This window comes from Arachis hypogaea, chromosome 12 (assembly GCF_003086295.3).
Source record: "Arachis hypogaea cultivar Tifrunner chromosome 12, arahy.Tifrunner.gnm2.J5K5, whole genome shotgun sequence".
NCBI lineage: Eukaryota > Viridiplantae > Streptophyta > Magnoliopsida > Fabales > Fabaceae > Arachis > Arachis hypogaea.
In genome coordinates this window covers 108,698,317-108,725,210 of record NC_092047.1, presented here as the reverse complement: position 1 = coordinate 108,725,210, position 26,894 = coordinate 108,698,317, and the positions used below count along the sequence as shown (strand labels likewise).

Sequence of the window (26,894 nt, the reverse complement as noted above, 5' to 3'; positions counted from 1 at the left end):
TTTGCTATGGCGCAAATAATAATAATAATAATAATAAAAATGTTTATCAACTTTTTTTTATCATTAATATACGTCTTTTATATAATAATAATCCCGTCCAAATATACACAACAACAAACGTGGCAGATGGCGGCGGCGGTTTTGCGGCGGTTGACCTTTAACCGCTGCAAAACTGAAACTAGCGGCAGTTGAAGCGGCGGCTACATGAGGTGTTGGTAGTCGTTTGTCTTTTAGCGGCGATTTTTTTGTAACCGCCGCTATTTGAACACAATCGGTGGAAGAAATGCTGATTCAATGTTTGCGTTTAGCGGCGGTTGCAATCCAACCGTCGCCATCTTTAACATTTCTGTTAACTTCGATATTCGGACGTTATAATTTTTTACAGACTAACAGAGTACAGACTACTTAATTTCTCACTAATTTCTTGACCCTCGTAATACAAAAATGTTGTCTTTCATAAAATTTAGAGTTTTCCGTTAGTAATTAAATTGAGTTTGCCTGTATTTTAATTTTTGATATATTCTAATAAGTTTATTTTCACAAATACGTTTGATGTTCAGGGAACATCAACCGTATCACTCGTTTTACGTTACAAAAAGTTTATTTTAATAATATATTTAATGAGGTGAACAATCTTGAAAATGAGATTTTTTCATTTAGTATAAGAACTTCTATGTTTGTATTCAGGCATAACTATAAAAGAAATACATAAAATATGTATAAATTAATGCTAATTTCAATTTAGCATGTGTTTATAATAGGCTTCTTCGAACTTAGACCTTACCAATCATAAATCAATTAATTGTAAAAGTAGTGAAATAGGTAATACTGCAATCCGACCATTAAATTAAAGGACACAATGTAGTTTGTTTAAATAAAAAGTCAATTTTTCTCGTCAACATCATATTGACCCGGCCAGAAAAATTCTGTCAGGAATCTACTGGCTTCACGTGACACAGGATCTGATAGGTCATCTCTAAACCATGGTTTTTTGTTCAGATTGAAGCGCTGTTTTGCAACATGTACGCCATCTTCTACTTGTTGGTCATCTGAAGTTTTGTTGTCTTCTTCCGACAGCTTATTCAGGTCAAACTGCATGGACATGTTAATGCCAGTGGATGAGATGTCGTCTAAATTGTCTGCTGAATCAATCTCTGCCCCATCTAGAGTGTCGTTAACTATTTCGCCAGAATATTCAGCTAGAACTGAAAATATGAATCCGCATACAAAAATATTAGTATAATCAAAAGATGCCAATAACTTCCAAGTCATTAGATAGTACTTTAGGGAAGAAAAATGGTATGTGTAATTTTCTAACACAGGATTCAAAACTAAACAACAATAAACAACAATTACCATCTCCGTTGTTGACCGTTTGGGAAGATTCTTTGGAAAAAAGCTGTGTAATTTGCAATTCTATAAATTTCATTTCCTCCTGTGATGCAATATCCAACTCAACTGCATGCTTGTTTGTAAAGCGCATCTATATAATAAAATTCATAGTTAATTATCTTTTTCGGTCAACACTGTGTCTGTATTAAGAACTTTGTATATAATATATTTTTTTAACCTTCAGTTCAGTAAGTATGTCTTCAGAGCTCTTTCCAGATGCACATGTCACAAAAACATATCCAAATTTCTTCTCGTACATTGATCCCCATTCATAAAGTTCCTACAAATATGAATGTTGACATTGCAAATATTAACGCAGCAAGTTTGTTTTTATATTTCAACTTAACATATGTATTGATCAAATAGAGTTTAAGACAAGTTTAATAGGGTATGCTTGATGAACAAACCTGCATGATAGATTCGTTAGCCATTTCCAAGTATTCATTGAAACAAGAGCGTCCTGAAATAGCCTCCAACCAACACCACACATTCATTTTGCGAAACCATATCTCTCTAGCAACAGAAATTGCATGTTCTAATGAAGAGAATGGCGAGGCCATAGCCATCTCTTTAGCGAATGTTGTGCTTGCACAGCATGATGAAAAGTCCTTCATTTTCATTTGCCCTGTTATGCTATCATTTTATGTGCAGTAATATTTAGTAGTGATAACAACTTTAGCATTGATTATATATAATAGTTTGCAAAATACGATAACAACGAACTTATATCTTCATTGTAAGCTAAAAATTTCCAACAAAATCATAAAAAGAATTGGAACACTACTTTTATTTATTAAAACCCACTATTCAGTCAAGATTTAATTGAATTTTGAAAATACCACTCGTGATATAACTATCAATCTACATACGCCATGAACATTAAGCCACACATTAATCATAAAAAGACTGCTGTTAACAATTGTTGACTTTAACCCTAGTTCTGTTATGTAACCTCGTCGATATTCTCAACTGCATTGTCTGCGGAGTCTTCTATATCATCATCCCTGGTCAACTGTAAGTCTCCAATGTCACCTGCCGCTGAGAAGTTCAACCCTGGTTGTGGAGAAAAACCAACTTCAGCTACTTCAATCTCTTCTCCCATGTCATACAAGTCTCGCGGCTTGACATGAACCACTATACTCCATGCTTTATCTACTTCATCATCCACATAGTATACAAGATGAGCCTCTGATGCCAATATGTACGGCTCATGGTCCTCTTGATCACCGGTGTGTATCGAACGAGAGAAGTTAACACTAGTCAGACCCAAGTGATCTTGTTTTAAGCCCCTACTAGTAGTCGTATCCGCCCAAACACACTTGAACAACACGACTGAGAATCGAAAACTGTAATTCAACTCAATTATGTCTACTATTTTGCCATAGTATGGAACACTACCAACAGCCACTTTGTTGTCATGCATGCTTGCATAACTTCGTGTATTAGACGAGACATATACTCCACTATTTTGGGTTTTCATCCCTTCCTCCTTTTCCATAGTTCTAAACTTATAACCATTGACATTTTATGCCCCGTAACGTGTTGCTTGAAGTATCGGTCCACATGCAAGCCATTTAATCTCATCTGGATACTGGGTGCTCTCCATCGGAACCTGCTGTCATATAACAACCATTCTTAAATTCATGAAATGTCATTTTATTATAGTAAATATTTTTAGCTATCGAGGCAATTGGCATAATGCATTGTATATTTTCTCACCTGTTGCTTGAACCACTGAACAAATTCCTTGTGCACAATGCTATCTATTTTCGATTGCGACCTTGTTTGATCTCGTAGCTTTCTCTTTGTTTTAGCTCTAAATGAACTATATGGAATTCCAAAACATTATTTGCAAATAGTGCACAGGTTATATGATATATATCCGAGGTTTGAATTAGTACATAAGATTACTTACTCAATAAAGTCAGTAACAGCCTCGCAATTGACTAGCACGTGACGATGTGCTTGCAGTCGTTCCATCTGACTCAGCTTAAAATATGTTGCAGTCCTTATCACCTTTCCAACTTTTAGAAACATGGTTTCATATGCATTAGGGAGTACTCCGCTAGGTTGATCGTCAACTCGCACCGGTCGATTCATTCTAGTCTCAATGTTATCCAGATATCTAGAGCAAAAAGTTAGGATTTCCTCCGATAAGTACCCCTCCGCAATTGAGCCTTCTGCTTGAGCCCTGTTGCGCACATACTGCTTCAAACGACCCAGATACCTTTCAAATAAAACCAATTCGTATGCTTAGGATCATGAATTGTGCACAAATGCATGTTATAGATATGGTTATATACATACTAACCTCTCTATCGGATACATCCACCGATAATGCACTAGGCCACCAAGTTTTACTTCTTCAACAAGATGAACGATAAGGTGTACCATGACTGTGAAGAACGAAGGAGGAAAAATCATTTCCATACGACACAGGGTATGAACAACATGATTTTGGAGTTCATCAAGCTGTAAAGGGTTTATGGCTTTCCCGCAGAGTGCTCGAAAAAATGATGAAAGATCGGCAATTACGCTGTCCACGGGGGCAGGCAGTGCATTCTTAACCAGAATTGGAAGTAAATGCTCCATCAGAATGTGACAATCATGACTTTTTAACCCAGCCAACTTACGCTGTCGCAAGTCAACACAACGCGTAACGTTGCTAGCATAACAATATGGAAAGACAACTTTCTGGAGAGTCTTCAGGAATGTATCCTTCTGTGATTTTGACATTGTAAATATTGCAGAAGAATATTTTCCACCATCGCACGGCCACAACTCTGGCCTTATACCCATGCATTGTAAATCCTTTCGAGCTTTCAAATTGTCCTTTGACTTGGCACTATCATTTAATACGGTGAACACTACCTTATCGTAGACATTTTTCTCTATGTGCATTACATCGAGGTTGTGGCATAGCATATTATCTTCCCAGTATGGGAGTTCAAAGAAAACACTCTTCTTCTTCCAATTTGAGTCAAACTGGTTGGCATCTTCACCACTGCGTCTTTTATGTCCTATCACGTTTGGAACCTTTCCGTATGACACGTGAATATTTGATTGTTGCCTCAAGATATCTGTTCCAGACAACATCTTCGGGGATCCCTATTCTCTACTTGGCCATCAAATTTTACCTGGTCTTGTCTAAATTTATGTCCCTGACTCAGAAATCGACGATGACCCATGAAACACCATTTTTGACTAAATGTGAGTCGCTGTACCCTAGCATCCAAATTACAGGTAGGACATGCTAAGCCGTTGTGCGTATTCCACCCAGATAAGTTTTCCAATCCTAAAAAATCGCTAATAGTCCAAGTCAACGCCGCATACAGCGTGAAGGTGCATTGGGTATGAGCATCGTATGTTTCAATGTCATCCCATAATTGCTTCAACTTATCAACCAAGGGCTGCAGGTAAATATCTATATCATTACCTGGCATTTTAGGACCAGGAATAATCATGGATAGAATGAAAGAGGTCTGATTCATACAAAGCCATGGAGGAAAGTTGTACGGGATAAGAATCACCGGCCAAACGGAATACTTTGTGCTCATGTTTCTGAAAGGATTAAATCCATCACTAGCCAAGGCCAGGCGAACACTACGCGGATCCGATGAAAAAGCAGTATGCTTCGCATCAAACTTTTTCCATGCTTCAGCGTCCCTCGGATGCCTCAAGAAACTGTCATTGTTGTGACACTCCTTATGCCATAACATGTCTTTAGATGTCTTGCTGCACATGAATAACCGTTGAAGCCACGGTATTAGAGGAAAGTACCGAAGAGTTTTTGCTGGTATTGGTTTTCCATTTCTCTTAACATGAGTTTTCAGCTTGATGATAGAACCCTTTCGCGCCTTTTGCTTCCATCTTGAAGTCCCGCATTGTTTGCACTTGATCAATTATTCCTCATCACCCCGATATAACATGAAATCATTTGGACATGCATCTATTTTCTTGTATTCAATTCCCAGTTTCCTAATCGTCTTCTTGGCTTCATAGAATGTCCTCGGTAGTATAGCGTGCTCAAATGCAACTCGCAACAAATCTAGGATCATTGACATTGCCTTGTCACTAACACCACACATACACTTTATGTGGTAAAGCTTCACCAAGAATGATAGCTTCGAGTATTTTGAGCATCCGGTGTATAATTCTTGCTCGCCATTAGCAAAATAAAAGCATTAACATGGCACATAGTGTCAATAGAGATGGACATAATCAACCCAGGTCATAGACTTTATAATCATTAATTAAAAGACAAAAAACATGTACAACCAATGATACCAAAAAATTATGAAGAAGATAATCAAAGCATTTTCAATAAGTTAATTTAAATATTAGAAAAATATTAGCAAGTAAAATAATTATTTTGAAAAGATATTAGCCTAAGGTAGGAGTGAAGAACATAATTTCACATGCAGAATAAATTTAACATATAGAATTAACACATGTACCTGGGTGAATGTGACAATGAAACTAAGAAAAGATAAATTAACAGTAATAGATGTTGATTTTAGGGAATGGAATTTGAATTAAAGAAAATAGTTCATAATAAAAATTTCTCTCTCTTAGTAGAAGAATATAGAAGTATTTATATAGCCTTTACATGACATTAAATATATCTGTTCATATTAGGATTCGAATTCCTTAGAAAAAATAACAATAAATATTTAAAAAAATTAAATTCAAAAAAGTTTAAACTTATTGCGTAAGCATTCTAAATTTTAATATTTGAATTAAATTTAATAAAAAGCTAAAATTAAAAATAAGACCAACAAAGAATTCATATTTATTTAATCAAAGCGGTTAATCACTTAACAACAAATAATGAATTACTAAGCTGAAGGATAATCACTTAACACAAATAAATTTTATAAAGGTCTCACTTAGTGTAACGGCACAAGTCAGGCCCAATATTCCAGGAAAGATTTTAGTAACAAATCCAAAATTTTAGCTTTAATATCTCCACACGTTTATACCCCTCAGCACACAATGTTTCACAGAAAACCCTAACTTAATCTTCAGCACCTCCTCCTCACATTCATACGCCTAATTTGGGGCCGCAAGCAGTATTTTATCTCGTAGCCGTTGCGCCAGAATCTGCTATATACTCTGCGCTGCGTGCTTCTGCTATTGTTGCTCCTCCTCTGTTACAGCTTGAAATCCTGTTTTGTTGACCAGATTAATACGCTCATTGTGTTCCTCATTTCTCTTGGCTGTACTTGTATAAGGTTTTCTATTTTCTTCGGTTGGTCTGGTCCTTGTTGAGATCACTCCTTTGCTGATTTTGTGGTGAGTTATTCCATTATTCTTAATTTGCCAATGTATCCAACGAAACTTCTATCATTATTGTTTTATTTAACAAAATTTAAGTGCTTAAAAAATTTGCTGTATATTTACTAAGTCTATGAAAATTTATAGTACGCCTGATGTTAGATTTATGGGGTATTGGATAGTCACAATATTTTGTTAACCCATTGAAATTGCTGAATGCTTGTAGCTATTTTACGTTTCCTTTGATTGAATTCATTGTTTATTTTTAGTTAATTAGGTTCAGTCAACTATTGAGCTTTGTTAAAGGATTCCTTCACTTAGAATAAAACAGAAAAAACAAAAAAAAAAACAAATTTTAAAGTTTGATTAATATTAAATATATTTACTTTATTTTCAATAAATTATTTAATATTTGTTTTAATTGACCGAAGACCTTTAAATGTGATAAAAATTACATATTAAAAGAGAAAAAGTGTATGGTACGTAATGAAGTAGCTGAAAGCAATACTACTCTCAGGTTCATTTTCCTCTTGAAGACAAACCCATTTGGTTAATAACACTATTATGTAAAAAAGTTTGGATTTTGATGCATCTTAAGTCTTATTCCACCAACTGTTTGTGATAATGTCAAAGACACCAAATGTGATGATAGAAAAGTGATATGCTTTTAGTTTAGTTTCTATAATCTGTACACTTCCATTGTAACATCCCATAAGTGGTACAAAATTGGAAAAATGTTTAGTGCAAGAAATTTTATGAGGATATGGTTGTTAGAATTGTGTTGCATGTTGCTTTACTCTTGAATGGATAGACAGAATAGTGGATTAGACTACTTTATTCTTAGTAATTCTGATAGTATTTTGCTGACTGTGTGGAATTGCTCTTTCTAGGTTTATATACTCTGTTTCTGGATAAGAAAACTTTTCAAAAATTAGTATTTGGATTTTTTTTTAATTGAATTAGTGTAGTCCTCTGACAGAGTATTAGTTTCAAGGTGAATTCTATGGTGTCTAAACTTTACCAAATTTATTTTTTAGAGAAAATTTTAACTATTTAAAAATGATTTATTTTTATATTTTTTAAATTAAATATTTTTAAACCTTTTTTGCAAACTAGACATCACCTTTTAGGCACCATAGGAATCACCTGGTTTGAATGAAAAATTAATTACCGAACTTCTTCTTTTCCTGTGACATCAAAATTCACTTGAATATATAGTTTTCAGAAAGCAAGGAAGAGAGGATAGTTAGAGAGTTTGCTGTATTGATGGATGCTTGTTTAAATACGGTGAGACTCATTTACTAAGAAATTTTTTTATGTTTGAACACACACATCTTTAGAAAACTGTGAATAACATATCATAAATGGTGTGCTCCAAATCACAACCCTTCCTTGACTAACTTGGATTGCGATCTTTGAATATATTTTTTCTCAACCACTTCTCATCCGATTTAAACTCTTGTTAGGAAGCTCATCTTGTGTGCTTCCTTGTACGGTTTTCGTGTTGTCAAATCTATGGTGACATTTTAATTTGCAAAATTTCAATAATAGATGTGATTTTTATTTAAGGCATGTAATCTGTGTAGTTACACTGAAATTTTAAATTTATTACATTTTTATCATTGGCTTTTGGTAGGTTTTTACTCTCTAATAAGTGTTAGTAGTTTGCTTGAAGGTTTGGAAATATGCCTAAGAAACCGCGGTACAACTGTATCTCCAACGCTGGCACTGACAAAACTCAGCATATCAATGCTGGGACTGAACATGTTGCTGAGCCTGCCCAAAGTTCTTCGGATGATGAAGATTATAATCCCGAGGCTGATGAGGTTGACTCATGGGATGATTACGTTGATGACTTATATGCTGAAGAAGAAGCTGTACCCCGGAACAAGTCCAACGGTCGCAAGGATACGGATTATTGGAATGTTGTTGTAAGCGGTAAAATTTCTATCTTTGGTCTGCATTATTTAATCATAATTGGATGACTTTGGTATTCTTTTTAATTTTAAGGTAACACTAATGCAATTAATCCTTCTAATTTGTTTCTTAGATGATGGCATCACAAGAACGATGAGTTTGAGCGTCAAGGAGGCCATAGTACTTCCTCCCGGCAGAAAAATCATTTTGGAGTTAAATGAAGAGTTGCAACCGATCGATCAGGCGGCTGGATTATTGAGTGGGTTTCTAGTGAATCTGGGTGCTGACTTTCAACATTTTCCCATCAATGAAGACAGTTGGAAGACAATGGACAAAGCTTTAAAGGAACATGCATATGAGACAACTAAGATATGATATTAAAATTTAGAATTTATTATGTTAAGTAAAATCACATCAAATTCTTACTTTTCCATTTGTGGACGTGTATCGCATTGTGTGTCAAACTTTTAGCGCACCTTTCGGTATGAGGAGGATGACAAGGGAAAAATAAAGCGGGTAATGATTCAAAGGCTAGGAAAAATCTGGAAGGAAGCAAGAAACCACTTGTTTCACAAGGTTTACGACGACGAAGAGAGTTTCGAAGTAAATGCCAAGCGTAACCCATCAGGAATAGATGCACAACAGTGGAGATGGTTCCTTAACTATCGTTTGAAGGAATCTACGAAGGTAATTAATATTAAATTGGTACTCCATTTAATGTTGCAGTTTTTAACATTTTTAATACCTGAATAAAATAATTGATAGAAAGTGATATAATTAAAAAGCCAAAAATCAGTCAAATTAGTTTCAAACCTTAAAAAATAAAATCCGTGACACTATGAAGGCATCATTACTTTATACAATTCATTGCACGATAAACTGTATTTGTGTATTTATTTATAGGAAATGTGCAGACAAAATTCTCTAAATCGGTCGAAGCAACTATATACACATACTGGGGGCTCTAAGACAACAGCAAGGCTAAGGGATGAAAGAGGTAATTATGTGTGTATTATGTTTGATACATATTTTTTTGGTTTGTTATATTCTTTTGTAACATGTATGATTGGGTAAATATTTTATGTGGTTGTAGGAGAAAAAACAGCAAAGGCACATCAGCAGAGGAGAGATGTTTATTATGACTCATAAAAAAGGGATGGCTCATATATGAATGATGATGCGCGTGTTGTTGGAGTAAGTATTGGTTAAGAATGATTTACATCTGTTACTCTATTCATGTTGCTAACTTTAAAAACACATAAACTTAACTCTGGTATGTCTGTAGGAAGCGATTGCGAGTATCGAGAGCCAAGGTGGAACCTCGAAGGAGATTTCTATTACTGATTCGCTTGTGCAAGTCCTTGGAAAGGAGCATTCAGGACGAGTTTGGGGGTTAGGTTTTGGACCATGTCCAAGCGAAATTATTCGTAATACTCCACAATCAAACCCTAGAGTGCAAATTGAGGAGTATCAGAGAGAAATTACAGAATTGAAGGAAGTGGCAGCAGAACAAAAGACAGAGATTACAGAATTGAAGGCAGCTGCAGCAGAACATAAGGCAGCAGCAGCAGAACATAAGGCAGAGGCAGCAGAAGACAACGCAAAGATACAAATCATGGAGAACCTGGTGAAATACATCATCTAACAGCAAGGACATACTTTGCCACCTGAAATTGATGCACAGCTGAAGTTTTTGGGGAGTGGAGCAAAATAGGGATCTTAAACACAATTTTTTTCCTTGTGAACATTAACTATTTTCGTTTGTAATCTATATATATATATCAGTTATAAATCATTGTGTATTAAGTCAAGTATTTTTTTACTGTAATTGCAAACATAATCAGTTAAATTAATACATAATATTTTAAAATTAAAATATTTTTTAAATATTGATTGTGATATGAAAACAAAATTCAAATAATCAATTTAAATCAAAACAAAATTGAACTTTTAGCGGCGGTTACTATGGGACGACGCAAAATCCTAACTTTTAACAAAATTAAAAAGCGGCGGTTATCTACCCGCCGCGAAATGGGTCTAAAATCAGTTCTAAAAGATAGCAGCGGTTGCTAACCGCCGCAAAATGTTTTCGACGCTAAACACAGTTTGGCAGCGGTTATTCCGGCAGTCGTAAAAAACCGCCGCTAAAGGTTTACTGGCGCCCTTACTATCAGCGGTCAACCAACCGTTGCAAAATGTCTAGCGGCGGTCAAAAAACTGCCGCCATCCGAAATTCCAACCGCCGCCATCTGCCGCGTTTGTTGTAGTGACTTATTAAGTGGTTCGTATATAATCTCATCTCATGAATCACAGACATCCACACACAAATGACAAAACACGAAACATATGGATTAACTAATTTTAAATTTATGTTTGAGAGGGGACAGCATACCATACATATACAAAATATAAAATAATTTTAAAATTATTTTCTTATATATTTCTTTTAATTATATAGAGGTAAGTTTTGTATTACTAGTTAATAATATACAGACTATTTTAATTTTATACCGATTTCAAACATATTTTAGTAAAGAATAGTTGGATATGTCAATGGCTTTAAATTAAGTGTGTTCAAAAAATATTTTTATATTTATTAAAATATGATTATATATTAAAGATATATTTATTTGATGGATGTCGAATAAGTATTATGTCTAAAATATATTCGACATATAAATACGATAAATTATGTTTCTTAAAAGAGTTTAGTTATCTAAGTTCTAAAAACATATATTAAATTACAAATTAAAATTTTTTTATTGAAAATATAAAAAAATTAAAATTTTTATTACATTTATTTTATATTTAATCTTTTTAATAATAATTTTATTATGTACAATTAAATCACGTATTAGCTAGACCCTTCTTAAAATTATATAACACAGATGCTTCTCAAACAACTCTAAAAGGCTTAAATACGTACATCAACTTCAATCCAAATACAGGCTGTTGTCCTCCATTTAAAATCAGAACCATCCTTTTTTTATTGTTAACCCGTATTGAATGTGTTTTAGAATCACAAATGGAAGTGTTGAACCGTTGACTGGTTGGTTCAAATTATTCAATCAAGGCTCCTTGTTGACTCATTAACCAAATAGTGTTGACCGGCACTGTTTTATACTACTCTAGCTTCTCTGTGCATGCCTGCATGAGCAAAACCCATCACACCTTAACTTATCACTTATTATCACTAATCAATAATATAACATATACTTCAAAAGATAACTATTTGTCTATTTCAGTTCTTAATTGATTATTATTAGGGCGGCATATAGTATTTGATGCGCTTAATTTTACATCTTCATCATAACTAGGATGCTATATAAATGCCTTAATGTATAATGCTATATTGTCCATCAACTAACACACTAAAACATACACAGATTAAAAACTGCTACTCTTAATTAATTACATATTCCCCCTTCACAAAATATTCTATATTGCTTTAAGGTGTTTGTTTTTATGATAATAAATTTATACGTATTAGTACGATAAAAATATAGGTAAATAAAAATATAACATATAAATTATATTATCCATATCAATATTTAGTTTTATTTTAAAAAAATATATATTATATTATTATTTTTATTAAAATATTCTTATAATTTAATAGAATTAAAAAATATCGTTTTATTTAACTTTAGAAAAGACCTAAATATCTTTTTTTTTATGTTTATTACCTTAAATAAATCAAATTTTAAAACTCAACTAACTTTTAGTTTTTTATATTTTCAAATTTCAAAATTTAGGCAAAAAAACAACAAAAAGTCAGAAACACATTAACAAAGATTAAAAAAACAATTATTCTTCATCTTCTCCAATTTTTTCACATATGGTGTTCTTCATCGAATTCTTCTCTCCTCCTCTTTTTCACTCTATATTTATCATATCTCTGCCATTAATACCACTCTATAATGGTAGATTCGAATTTTCAACCGAATCAATTTAGCAATTAGATCCGTGAAGCACTAGAAAGCAATACCAAAGAGATCGAGATTAATTTTGATCTAGTGATGGCGAAACGCTCACAACCTTAAAGTTTTAGGGCGAGGCCACACTCTACTCTCTTTATTCGCCGCTATATTTATCTTGTCTCATCAAGATTTTGAACTTAAACATGCATCAGAGCAACGCTACTGAACTAGTGTCAAGTCTCTAGTTATCCCGTTCTTGAAGAATTCTACTTTGATGGATTATGCGAAACGATGAGAATTACCACAGCTCCTAATGACAGAAGTGTGATAGATATAGAGTAAAAGAGAGGAGGGGGAGGAAGGAGAAATCCAATGAAAAATACCATATGTGAAAATTTTGGAAAAAATGAAGAACAACTTTTTTTATCTTTTTCTAATGTGTTTTTGACGTTTTGTTTTGTTTTTTAAATTATTTAAAAATATAAAAGATTAAAATTAATTAATTAATTTAAAAAGATAATTTTTGTGCAACGAAATATTAATTTTAGGTATGGTGTACTATTTTTTTTATTGTATTGTTTATAAGAAATACATCAACTTTTGAATAATTTTAATTTTAATTAATGTAATGATGTTATATCAATTTTTAAATAATATAAATTTTAATTGATATACTATAATACTATATTATATTACAAAAAAATAATTTAAAAAAATTAAAATATGTATTATAATATTGTATTATGTTTGTTTGTTTTTTTTTGGCTATAAATATCACCTTCTATGTTCGCATAAAATTGTTCAAAAGATGATGCGTTTTTAGTAGATAATATAATAATAGAAAATAATAGTATTTAAATTCTACATCAATCTATTTTTATATCTAGTTTCACTTACTTTTAATATTAATGTTTAATTAATTTTTTTTTTAAGTGAAACATTGTATCAAGAGTGTGGTACTTTGTATTTGTTGTTTGTAGAATTTGACACTATATCTATCGAGTTCTATTATATTTTAAATTGTGTAAAAAAACGCGACATAATACGCATAGTGTTCTACTTAACCTAAAAGTTTAAAGATTGTTTAGGGGAATGGACTAAAGTAAATCAAATCGGAGGATGTATAAAGAGGAAGCAACACTCTAATACTAGCCATGACAGCAATTCAGGTTCTTCTACTCCTCAACTGAGGAAGAAGCTTATGCCTTCTTGGCTACTAGACGGCCTATCTAGCCTCTCAATGAATGATAAAAGTCAACAAATAAAGAGAAAATAGCAACTAGAGAGATGCTTAATGATATGTTAAAATAAATCTCGGAGGAAGCGTGGCTAGCCAACACAGATAATGGTTCAGCCATAATGCTGGAAGAAAGCCCAATACCAATGAATAAAGGCAATGTGGTAATTAATGCTGACAAATCAGCTTCTCGTCCCAAAGGGCTAACTTTAAAACAATTAGCTTGAGAAAGAGCCCAGATGATACATGGTGGGGCAGCGGGTAGCAAAAGAAGAATTTTCGAAAAAGAGTACGTTGAGGGGAACAAGAAGATGTGTTTAGAGGAGAATGCTTCTACTCTTGGGAGTGGTGGGTGCCAGCCATCAATTGGCATCCAAAGAACCATCAAACTTCTAAACTGGAATTGTCAGGATGGTTTAATTACTCTGCCGATCTATATAGTAGTTTTACTAAATTTTCAATTAGATCTCTATACTTTTTTTTTCACCAACACCTACACTAACACTAGAACCTATAACAACATCAACACCAGAACCAATCATTGTACCAGCACTAGAAACAGAATCAACAACAGTAGAATTAGAGCCAACATAGAGCTTGATTTTGTTGACAATGAAAATGGCTATGGCCTTTATGGCACAGAGTCTTCTGCTACTCAATATTCTTCTCCTAATAAGGAGATTCCAATCACAACAACAACCATCTTTGAAAATGAGCTTCTTGATAAAGATCTCACTTATGAGAGCTTCAACAACAACAACAATAATTGTAACTACAATCCCAACAGCTACAGCAAGAATGAGGTGAAAAGAAACAACAACAATTACAACAATGAAGAAGAATTTAGGAACAATTACAACAATGGCTATAACAACTACCGAGAACAAACGAGAAAGGAGCAGCTCGTCGGCGACCTCCTCCAACAACAATGGCAGCAGCGATGTGACCCTCTACCTCCTTGCTCTTCCGCAGCCTCGACCTCTTTCTTTCTCCCCGTAATGTGATCTCTCTTTTGCAGTCTCTCTCTTTTTCTGTCTTTCTCGGTGCGAAGATGACGGTGTCGGAGGCCACCTCGAAGATCGACGCAGCTGATCTGGGAGCTTTTCTTTAGTGGGTACCCCAACATGGGAACTTTTCTTCAGTGGAAAACGCAAGAGTGGAGCTCGGGAGAGGAGGAACGTGGAAGGAGGGGTGTCGAAGTCAAGCTCAGGAGGTGGAAAGAAAGCTCGTCTGGGAGGGATCGGGGAGGAGGGAGGGGAAAGGAGGGGTGCGCGGAGGTGGGAAGAGTGAGGGTGGGAGAGGGAGAGGGAAAGGCGAGAGTACAGAAGGGAGACAGAGAGGAGGAAAAGGAGGACAGTGTGAGGTTAATTTTGTCTTTGTAAAAACAGAAGGGGAAAGATAATTAGGGATTTAGAAAAAAGTTAGGGTATCTTTAATTTGAAAATAGAATATTCTGTTTAATTTTCAAACGTTTTTTTGTTACGATAAGGATTTAATTAAAAAAATATATTAGTTCAGGGACCCAATTAAAAAGAAAAAATGTACAGAGACCTAATTAAAATTCGGTAAAATTATAAGGACTGACAGAATAATTAAACCTTGTCAGGATTTAGGGAGACCACTAACAATCCAAAACCTTAAAAGGATATGCCAATCCCACTCCCCCGAGGTTGTGTTCCTCTGCGAAACTAAAAACCAACCTCGACAGGTGAAAAGTAAGCTCAAAACTTGCAAGTTTGTAGAATGGTTCATTATTAATAATCCAATCGGGACAGCTGGTGGTCTAGCCTTGGCGTGGAAAGAGGGGTTGGATGTCGAGATCATTTCATGTGGAGAGTATTTCATAGCAGCCAAAATTAAGGAGGGAGTTAATAATAGTCACCGGGGCTAGTAGGTGTGTATTTAAGCACTTTAGAACAAATCAAATTAGAATAGTTTTCATAATTAACTACTTTTCTGCAGCAGTTCCATGATACAATTGTTTTGATGGGGATTTTAATGTTATTGTGGGCCAACATGAAAAAGCGGTGGTAGCTTAAAATTGGATATTTTTACTGCATAATTTACATGTTTTACTGATAGCAATAGCTTGCTGGATATGGGCATGAATGACAAAATTTTCACCTGGTCCAACAAGCGAAGCGGGGCAGATCTGTTATGGAGAGACTTAGTCAAGCTCTATTGAACAAGAGATGGTCTAATCTATATCCTACAACATCTCTACAAAGGCTCCAAGAAAATGGGTCAAATTATGCTCTAATTCTGCTAAATACTAACCCCCTAATTGAGAAAGCTAAGCGTCGGTTCAAATGGCAGGAAATGTGGTGGGAAATGATAATGTCCGAGCAATAATTACTAAAACCTTGCAGTCAATGTACGAGGGATCAGCCATGTACATCCTATCCCAAAAAATGAAAGCATGCAGACATAGGATGGTGCAATGGCAACAAACTTCAAATGCTAATTCAAAAAAGGAGATTGATGATTTGACCAGATAATTTGAGGCACTTAGAGAAGATAGGATTAATGAAGGAGAGCAAGTTCAAATGCTGGAGAAAATATTAAAATCGGCCTACCTAAGAGAAGAAAGTTATTGGCTCGAAAAATTCAGGATCAAGTGGTTGAAGGAGGGAGACAAGAATACTAAATTCTTCTATCAGTCGTTCCGATCGAAAAACCGTCGTACCGAAATCTGGAGGTTAGTAAAATCTGATGGAAAAATGACTACTACTAATGCAGAAATAGCTGAAGTTGCAGAGGATTATTTTATGAACATTTTTTCTTCCACTAATACTGCTGATCCTATGGGATTCCTTGCGGATTTCCCATCCAAAGTAACTCCAGCCATGAATAAAAGACTATTAAGACTAGTTTTGATGGAGGAAGTTAAACGAGCAATTTTTAGCATCCATTCCCAAAGTGTCCTAGGTGACGATGGTTTTACTTCTAAATTTTTTTAATTTTATTGTGACATATATAGTTGCTGAAGATGTTTTTAAGGCTATTAGAAATTTTTTGTGAGTGACAGATTACTGAAATTCTTTAATCATACTCAAATTTGTCTCATTTCAAAGATTCCTAATGCAACTGATATGACTAAAATTAGACCGATCAATCAATCTTTACAAGTTTATCTCAAAAAATTTTGGTCCAAAGGACTACAAAGTATTATGAATAATCTTATTTCTCCTGATCAAAGTGCATTTTTGAAAGGGAGATTAATGATAACATACTCATAGCCCATGAATGCATGCACTACTTGAAAACCAAGAAAATAGGTTTACTGACAGATATAGCTCTAAAGTTAGACATGAGCAAGGTCTATGATCAAGTGGAGTGACATTTCTTGTGGTTTATGTTGGAGAAACTAGGATTTAATCCTAGATGGATTGGTTGGATACAAGAGGTGATGATTACAGTTTCTTACTCTGTGATTGTTGAAGGTCAACCCTATGGCTTTTTTAAGCCACATAGAGGCATCCGTCAAGGTAACCCTCTATCCCTCTACCTCTTTCTCTTTTGCGCAGAAAGTTTATCCTTCTTGCTTAAGAAAGCAGAGCAAAACAATCTCATCTCAGGTATTCAGATCAACAGGAGATATCCCTCTATAAACCATTTACTATTTGCTGATGATTCAATTTTGTTCGGTAAGGCAACAAAAGATAGATGTGACAATATCCTAGAATTGCTCAATTCGTATTCAAATTTTAGTGGCCAACAAGTGAATCTTAATAAGTTGACAATATTTTTCAACATAATATCCCTTCTGATAAGCGATTATTGCTAGCTAAAAGACTACGCATCAGGAATATAGGAGCCCAAGACAAATATCTTGGGTTATCATCTACTGTCAACTGATCCAAGAGGGCTACTTTTAGCTCAATCAAGAAAAAAGTCAGACAGAAAGTTCAAGGTTGGAAGAGAAGGCTGCTATCTACAACTGGTAGACACGTTTTCATTAAGGTGGTAAGAGAAGCTATTCCTATTTAGTCACTTTCTTGCTTTAGGATACCAGATTCTCTTCTTTCTGAATTCCATATCATTATCACTCAATTTTGGTGGCGTCAGAAAGGTTCAAAGAGAAAATGACATGGATTAGCTGGGACACTATGTCAAGACCTAAGGGTGAAGGTGGGCTTAGATTCAAAGACTTAAAGGGCTCAAAACCTAACTCTACTTAATAAACAATCTTGGAAAGTAATTACTCAACCTCAATCGCTGTTAGCTAGAATCCTAAAAGGCAAATAGTATCACTACAACAATTTATTACATGCAGAGTCAGGAAACTCACCTTGGTGGGATTGGAGGAGTTTACTGGAAGGCCGCAGAGTGCTGGCCAAAGGCTTGTGCTGGAAATTGGGTCAGCTGTTAGCATCCACAGTTCCACACCTTAAGAGATCCTTGGCTCGCTCCTAATCACCATTTTGTACCTCTTCCAAGCTCTGTTGTAAGCATGCCCAATCATTCTATGGACAGAGTCAGTGATTTGCTCCTTCCAAATAGAACCTGGTATAAAGAATTAATTCATCAATTTTTTTCTTCTCAGATACTGCACAACAAATTTTGGCTACAAACATTTCTAATAGAAAAGATAAAATCTATTGGACAAAAACAAGAAATGAAATTTATGAAGTCAGTTCCGGCTATCAAATCACATACCTGCTCTTCCATCACTCAATTGTATTTTGCCCGAATCTAATGCAACACAAAGAGACCTGGAGTCAACTCTGGAAGCTTCCTCTTCTCCCAAAAGTCAAAATCTTTTTTTGGAGAAGCCTCCACAAAAAGATCCCAGTCCTTAATAATCTCCATCGTCAAATCTACTCTATTTCACCAATATATCGATTCTGTAATAGAACACCAGAGACAGTGAATCATTGCCTGTTTGATTGTGAGAAAGCTTCAGAAATTTGGAGAAGAAGCTCTGTACCTGGTTCCCAGTCAAGCAATGATTCAGACTCCTTTTGGCATAGATGAAAGCAAGCTATGACAGTCTGTAAACATCAGAATCAAAGTAGGCATTTGATGGTGGAATGGACAGTCTTGAGTTAGTGCATCTGAAAGACACGCAATAGAGCCATTTTCGAAGACAAAAATGGTACCCCTAAACAGATCTTGGAGCATTGGCGGAAGCTAGTCGATGAACTCCTCTCCAATCATTAATTAAAGCACTTTTCCTTTCTTTAGTTTCATTACTTCTTTTAATATATCTGATGTGATGTTAGCTTTTGTTGAGTATTTGGGAGAACTCCTTTTTTTTGTTATTTATCCTAGTCACGGATGAATTTTTATTTGGTGGATACTACAATGAAGATTTTATAATTGTTTTCATATGAAAATATTTTTTTTTTACTCTTAAATGATAGATTGTAAATTTAGATTTTGATATTTATAAAAGTGTTATCTCTATTTAAAGTGTGGCTAAATAATAACTCATATTTTTAAATAAAATATTTTTATAAAAAGATATTTTTGTCATTTTCATTTGAATACGTAGTTGCTTTTCTATTTTATCCCTGTGAATAAATTATCTTACCTTTAAAAAAAAAAAAAAGACCATTCCTCACAATTTCATTGAATTCAAAGGATATCAACAATAACTAAAATAATAAACTATTTCTAAAACAACCGTTAATTGCAATGAGAATATTTCGATTTCCTTATATACATTGATAACGTACGTCTCCTGGTAAAAGGAGAAGACACAAATTAAACTAAGGCTAATAAGGGATAAATAATATCTGCATTTTAGAATTTTATTGCATAATAATATTAAAGAAGTGTTTAAATTACTATAAAGTCTGGTCTATCTTAAATTTGTAATTGCAAGATGAGAGAGAGATATGCACTGCTAGTACCATTGATTATTGGAGTTATTATTTGTGTTGCTATTGCTGAATTTGATGCCACTACGCCCTATACTCATCATCCATCACCTGGCTTCCCTCTTTGGAAGCTAACGCTTAAAATGTGTTTTAGAATATGCAGTGTACACTATTCAAGATTTCCGGAGACGTTGAAGCTATGCAAAAGAGCATGCATTGCTAAGTCTAAGGAGGATAAGAAGCACTTGGAAAATGGTAAGTATATTAACTTATTGTTAATCATATTGAGTTTTTGTATGTGATCTTTTGTTTTATACGAATGTTTGATCTAATAAATTGTCCTTTTTTTTTACGAGTGCCCATAAATATCAAAACAAAATTAAAATATTAGAAAACAATAAAAAATAGCCTAAATTAGTTTAAAATTATTTTATTTTATATTTTTAATTATTGTGAGAATAATTAGGTAATACTAAATGTAGTAAGTATATAATTATATATATTATATACAAAAAATTATAGATGTTAAATTAAATAAGATAATTTTAAATTATTATCTTTTTAACATTATGCTAGGAAAACATTATTTATTCATGTGTATGTCACTAAACACTACTGTAAAAGAGAAATTTAAGCAATTTCTAGTATTTAGTAGGTGATATAAAATCTAAGAATCCATGGAGGATGGGAGTAACTAGAGAAGAATTGTAAGATCACTGAATTTCATCATTCGCTATATTATTGATAAAGATAGTCACACAAGGAATAATGAATTCTGCTTTATAGAATGCATGATGAGTATTGTTGTATACAAGGAGTGTTTATTTATTGATCGGGTAAAATATTTTTTTAGTTCTTAATTTTTTGGTTAAATTTTAATTTTATTCTTAATGCAAGGAAGGTTTTATTTTTGTTCTAAATATTTTATTTTATTTTTTGTCAAAATTAAAATTTTTATTCCAAAATATTTTTATTATTATTATTTTTGTATTTCTCTTATATATTTTTCTATCATTTTCGCTCTCAAAAATTATTAGACTCCCACTATAATCATTAGAATTATAATTTTTGTCATTACTTAAAAGAAAATTATAATGAAAAAAAGGATAATTTTGAAAGAAATTTTTTAATTTTGATTAATTATATGACTAAAATAGGATAAAATAAGATATTTGAAATAAACATAAGACGTTTTAAATATCAAAAATGAAATTAAAATTTAATTATTTCAAATGTTAGAGATTAAAATAATACTTTATTCTCTTTATAAATTAGAAATACAATCTAATCTTAATAACAGAATCAACTTATGTCAAACTAAATTACTATGAAGGCATAAAAGGAGACAAAAATCACTCAATCCATTAAAATACATATATAAACATAATTATCAGAATCGAATCGGTTAAATTATTGGTTTATTAGTTTATTGGTTTAACCAATGATGAGTAACTGATTGAACTAGTTGATTTGGTCCTACGTAAATAAAAAATATAAAATAATCAAAAACTTAAAATTAAAATTTAAAATACATATTTTTACTAATATTTTAAAAATAAATAAAAAATTAAACTTAACAAATTATAATTAATAAGTTATAATTTGATTATTATTAAATAATTATATAAAATTTTAGTTTTTTTTATAATAAAAATTTTTTATTTGTATTTTTATATTAAAGTAACTATTTTTAATTTTCATGTTTATAACTAAAATTAAAATAAATTAAATAGAAGTAAATTATTTGATAAAAATTTTTTATATGTATTATAATTTGTATATTTAATAACATAAAACATAATAGCTTGGTGGTTGTTTATGCATATGCATGCTATATTCCCAAAGGAAAAGGGTTTGAATCCCATTCAATTTAGTTTGGAAAAAAGTTCCAAAATTATAAGCGCTGGAGCACAGTGAATTTACGGAATGCTAGAGCATGATAAATTTGCAGAATGCTAGAGCGTCATAGATTCATCCGCATCTGCAACCCAATCGATTCCGTTGGTATAGTTTTCACTAGGTTTGATCAGTTTATGTTGGGTTTGACTAGTTTATACCGATTTTATATCTGAAACGGTTCTAATCTTTGACCGAACCAATTTAGAATTCGAGTAATTAATTTTTCGGTTGAACTGACTAGGACCGTCCGATTTTAACAATTATGTCTACAAGAGAGATGTATCAACGTTCTTATAAGGAATACTTTGTTTGTGAATTGTCAATCAATGTGTGATATTATTAAGAGTGACAAATGGACATATTTGTTCCACCTCGGCAAAGTCTATACCTTTAAATGATGTGGGTTAGTCTGTCCTATTTAAATTTGTAGTTCCAACTTTTAAAATCATATCTTGCTCTACTTTAATTTTTGACGAGTTGAGAGATTATTTTTCAAAAAGAAATATGAATTAGAATTTATAAGCTAAAATTTGAGTAGAAAAAATATTTTTTTCTAATAATTTAAATTAAAACCTTATAGTTTAACCTAGACCTAAATTCATTACAAGAATATTTGTAACAAAATTTTTATAATAAAATTTGAATTATTACAAATTATGTTTTTTTTAACAAAAATTAGTTATTGTAATAGAATAAGAATATCTAGTAACAAGAAGATAATTTGTTACAAACTATTCTAATATTTTGTATTAACCTGGTTTCTTTTAATTTGTTATAAATTATGTTGATTTTTGTAATGAATTAGTGTTTTATTACAAAATTTTATAATGTTTTGTAATAACAAAAGATTAAATTGTTGTAAAAATTCAACATATTTGTAATAAAATATCTATTAGTTTTAAAAATTCTAATTGTTTTGTAAAAAGATTTATTTTATCACAAAATTTAATATTATTTATAACAAGTTTTTTGTTTGTCAAAATTATTTACTTCAAAATATTAAAACTTTAAGAGCAAAAAAATTGTTTATATATTTTTTTGCTGAATAATTTTAATTTGTTTCAAAAATTTAATTTTTAAAAATATTGTTTTGTATTAATTAATTAAGTATTTTTTATAAAAAAAATTAAATATTAAATTATTAATTTTTTAAAATTATAGAAATTATTTTTTAATCTTTTAAAAAACTTAATATATTTAATCAGTTAATTTTTAAATTTTATCTAAAAATAAATTTTTTAAATTTAAATGATTAAAAATAATTAACAATAGTTAAAAATTTTGAGTAAAAACTCTAGTTTCTAACTCTCACCTCTTAGTCTTTCACTCTCCCTCCCAATTTTAACCTAACTTTCATACACTCGGTCACTCACTCCCTCCCTCTTTCTTACTCATTCACGTCGTAGCCCTAACTCACACGTCGCACTCTCCTCTCTTTTTTATACAATCACCACTTCTACTCTTCTCTGGTCTCTGTCATCGCTATCCAATCCAGCAGCCATCATCGTTCTCACTCTTTGTAAGACTCCAAATTTTTAAAAGTTTTATTATGAATTAATTTTAATTTATTTTAATTATTCAAGACTTTATTTTTAAATTTTTTATTAAATATAACTAAATCAAGTTTTGATAATTTGAGTTTAAATTAATTAAGGCTTTTATGTAATTTTTTATTTTGAGTATTTCATATATTTAAATTTAAAAGTTTTAATAATTGAAAACTAATGAAAATTTTATATAATTTGTTTATTTAATTTTTAATTAAAACAAGACTTTCTTTTTCTCTCTCTTTTTCTCTCTCTCTCAAAAAATAAAAAATAAAAATAAAACCTTACCTTAAACCAAATCCTATCAGAGTTTAGTGGCTCAGTTGCAGCCACCTTCAAACTTCAAAGCCCATTCCCTCTCTATTCGAGCTCACTTCCTTTCTTCCCTTTTCATCACTTTCCTTCCTCTCAGCCCTCACTATCACTGAAAGCAGCAACCCCCACTCTATTCACTGCGTGTCTCAACTCAGTTTCTGTAACAGCCCAAACCACCCACTAGCACGATATTGTCCGCTTTGGCACACAAGGCCTCACGATTTTGTCTTTGACGATAGGGATGATAGCCGAAACCCCCCACACTCACTCGTCAAAACGCGTCATGCTAGGGAGAGGTATCCACACCCTTATAAGGCATGCTTCGTTCCCCTCTCCAACCGATGTGGGCCTTACAATCCACCTCCCTAAGGGAGTAGTCCAGCGCCCTCGCTGGCACATCAATCCGGGCTCTGGCTCTGATACCATCTGTAACAGCCCAGACCACCCGCTAGCACAATATTGTCCGCTTTGGCACACAAGACCTCACGGTTTTGCCTTTGACGATAGGGATGATAGCCGAAACCCCTCACACTCACTCGTCAAAATGCGTCATGCTAGGGAGAGGTATCCACACCCTTATAAGGCATGCTTCGTTCCCTCTCCAACCGATGTGGGCCTTACAGTTTCTCTTCACTGTATGCGCCGTCTTTGCTTCTTTGCTCTTAGCTATGGGTCCTCATTGCTCCGCTCCTGACTGTGGATCGTTGCTACTACATCACTCCTCGCCATGTGTCGTTTCTACTTCTTTGCTTCCTCACGAGTCTTGCTGTTGCTTCTCTGCTTCGCATCATGTCTCGCAGTCGTTGATGTTCTATTCCTCGTTGTGTCTTGCTGTCATTGCTGGGTAGTCTCTACTCCTCTGATTTTAGATAATTCTGTCTCACACTCTCACCGCAAACTTACAGTCATTTGACCGGTTTAATAGTCGGTTCGGTTCTTACAATTTTAATTTTTGGAGAAATAAAATTGATTAAATGATGACCAATTTTTAAGTAATAAAATGGATTAAAAACAATGGTTGAATCCTCTTAATGGATGGATTAGGATTTGTGAATATCTTGCATATTCATTGATGATATAAGTTGTGATTATTTAATTGCTCAGACCATTTGATGAATGTCGCAGTTAATTTGGATAAAGTAGAGTGTGTTCTATTTGTTGCAGTTGGTTTGGTTGGCTTATAATTAATATAGTAAAACTTTGAAAATAAATAAAGTGTTTGTTAATCATGTTATGATCGGTTGAAATTTGAAATTTATCTCACAAATCTAAGAAACCATTAGCATTAGATTTTAGTATATATTAAATAGAATTGAGTGGTTGGTTATTATGTTGAGTTTATGATTTTTGTGCATAAGGGAGAAGAACTTGAATAGATCATATATTTGATCGATGTTGATGATTAATAACTTGTGGAATGAGAGATTGGTTGGATTTGTGAGAACTGTAAAATTAAATATGTCTAATTTTTAGGAGAGGTTATACCAAAATTTTTTCAAGATTCATCTATGAACGTTTTCTAAATTTGAATTGAATCGGTTTGCTTTTTCAAAACTTAGAATCAACTAGCATATTTCTTCTTTTGCTAATTTAATTTGTCTGAAACCTTTTTTTATTGTGTTGTTGGTTCTATGTTAAACATAGAACAACATAAAATAAACTTTTGCATATGGATCTTTTTATTTTATTTTAGTTGTCTTATGATTGCAAATGTTCTATTATTTGATTTGATAGAATTAGTTGTATAATGATTAATGGAAGTATAAAGGGTGAAAATATCTAAAATTTAGGCAGATTTTTATGTCAAAATTTTTCTAACAATTTTGAATAAAAATGAATGGTGAAAATTGTAATTTGTGTTATATGTTGTTTCTAATTTTTGTTTTGATTTTTTCTGTTTATAGGAGTGCCAAAATGATGACAATATGCTAGTTACAAGATTCAATGATATTTTGATATATTAATTATATTAATTTATGTAAAACTTCATTCTAACTTGTGGTTGAACTTATAGAACTAACATTGATGTTATTTTGTTTTAAAACAATCTTAGTTAAAATAAAAGATGCTTAAATTATCTATGTCATTATATATTATATCAATATTAACTTGTTTAGTAAATTAGTTAATATATCAATTAATTAAAAAATAATGCAATTTGATAAGTTATGTGTGTAATCTATATTAAAAAATTGTTACAAAATAAATGGTATTTTTGTAACTAAAAGAATAAAAAATGTTATAAAATCAAGTTATATTTTGTAACAAAATGTTATGATAGAAAAAATTATATTATTACGAAAAATATTTAATAGGTCAAGAATTGTTACCACTTTTATAACAAATTTTAATTTTTGTATAAAAAAAATTATCACAAAATATTACTTTATATTGTAACAATTTCATTTTTTCTTACAAAAATATTTTGTAACGAAACATATGGTAACAACTCTGTAAGGCTATAACAATTTTTTTGTTATAAATTTCTTTTGTTACAAAATTCAGATTTTTTGTTATAAATACTATTTTTGTTATAGTGATTTAAAAAAATTAATTTTATTGCACTGTTAGTGTAAATATTTTACACAATGTTGCAATTATATCTATTTTTTATGACTATTCACACATTAAATGTAAAAAGTATTTATTTTTAATAATGTGGTGTTACTTTATTAAATATATGTGTAAAACTATTTTATACTGACATTATATTAAAATTAAATTCTAAAAAAAATATATAAATAACAAAAAAAATGACAAATAACAACTCTACAATCTAATATTTTACGTATTGTGTATTTATAATTTTTTAAAAGTCAATGCTGTAATATTTAAAAGGTAGTGCCTAATTATAAAAAAAGTTAAAAAGTAATATTTAATTTAAAAAATAAAAAAATAAATAATTTTTAAAAAATTAAAATTTATTATAAAAATAAATTAGATAAAATTTAGACAATCATTTATATACACTATAAAATTGATCTTTTTTAAATAGTTGTGAATGCAAATCAACCCCCCCCACCGATGCCAACTTGACTTTTTTGTCGGATCAAATGGCTCGGCTTGCACAGATTGTGATACAAAAATATTTAATAATAAAAAATTAACAAAAAATTATTAAAATTTATTTTATTTAATATGTATTAATTTAGTAAATATTAAATTAATAACTTTTTTAAATGTTTTTTTTTTTTTGGTTTCTATAATATTATCGTTTTAATTATTATTGAAACGGTACTAATCGAAGGCTAGGTGATGCATCAAATCTCAATATCAGTATTTTATTAAATAATTTTTTTTATATGACTATTCACTTATATATATCTGTCAAAATTTATTTGTATGTAAATAGACAAATAATATATACCACTCGTACATATACGCCTACAAAATTATCGATGCGTATAAGCCTATTCGCAAATGCATATGAAACTGCCCATATGTACATGATACTTTTCACGCATATACCTATTGGTGCTATATATTTACTTATACTTATCGGCACTATTCACCTATTCATATACTGCACTATTCATACATGCATATGGATATGGGGAATCATATA

The 26,894-nt window shown here is 31.9% G+C and overlaps 1 protein-coding gene and 1 long non-coding RNA gene across 3 annotated transcripts; one reads left to right on the top strand and one right to left on the bottom strand.

Moving 5' to 3' along the window:
* Positions 1-696: 696 nt before the first annotated feature.
* Positions 697-18,985, bottom strand: LOC112728165 (uric acid degradation bifunctional protein TTL-like). 2 transcript variants are annotated; one of them, XM_025778206.3, is made up of 7 exons: positions 18,674-18,955; positions 18,403-18,590; positions 18,035-18,249; positions 1,800-2,025; positions 1,571-1,672; positions 1,357-1,483; positions 697-1,205 (listed from the first exon to the last, which is right to left on the bottom strand). In XM_025778206.3, exons 4-7 carry the CDS (start codon positions 2,010-2,012, stop codon positions 883-885), a joined length of 765 nt encoding a protein of 254 aa, XP_025633991.1. In that variant the 5' UTR covers positions 2,013-2,025; positions 18,035-18,249; positions 18,403-18,590; positions 18,674-18,955; the 3' UTR covers positions 697-882. The 2 variants fall into 2 exon arrangements, 1 of the variants encoding a protein (XP_025633991.1); XR_003166152.3 differs by lacking the exons at positions 697-1,205; positions 1,357-1,483; positions 1,571-1,672; positions 1,800-2,025 and adding an exon at positions 11,441-11,733 and having other exon boundaries at positions 18,674-18,985.
* Positions 18,986-19,684: 699 nt separating this feature from the next.
* On the top strand, positions 19,685-25,437 carry LOC140177118 (uncharacterized). Its single transcript, XR_011868870.1, has 2 exons — positions 19,685-19,823; positions 25,234-25,437. It is a non-coding gene; the product is annotated as an uncharacterized lncRNA (long non-coding RNA).
* The last annotated feature ends 1,457 nt before the right edge of the window (positions 25,438-26,894 follow it).

Bases quoted from the DNA above. Each gene is read 5' to 3' on its own strand.
- LOC112728165 (XM_025778206.3), bottom strand. From the start codon at position 2,012: ATGAAAATGAAGGACTTTTCATCATGCTGTGCAAGCACAACATTCGCT. The intron at 1,673-1,799 runs GTTTGTTCATCA...TCATATTTGTAG, and splicing joins CTAACGAATCTATCATGCAG to GAACTTTATGAATGGGGATC. The intron at 1,484-1,570 runs GTTAAAAAAATA...TTTATTATATAG, and splicing joins ACATACTTACTGAACTGAAG to ATGCGCTTTACAAACAAGCA.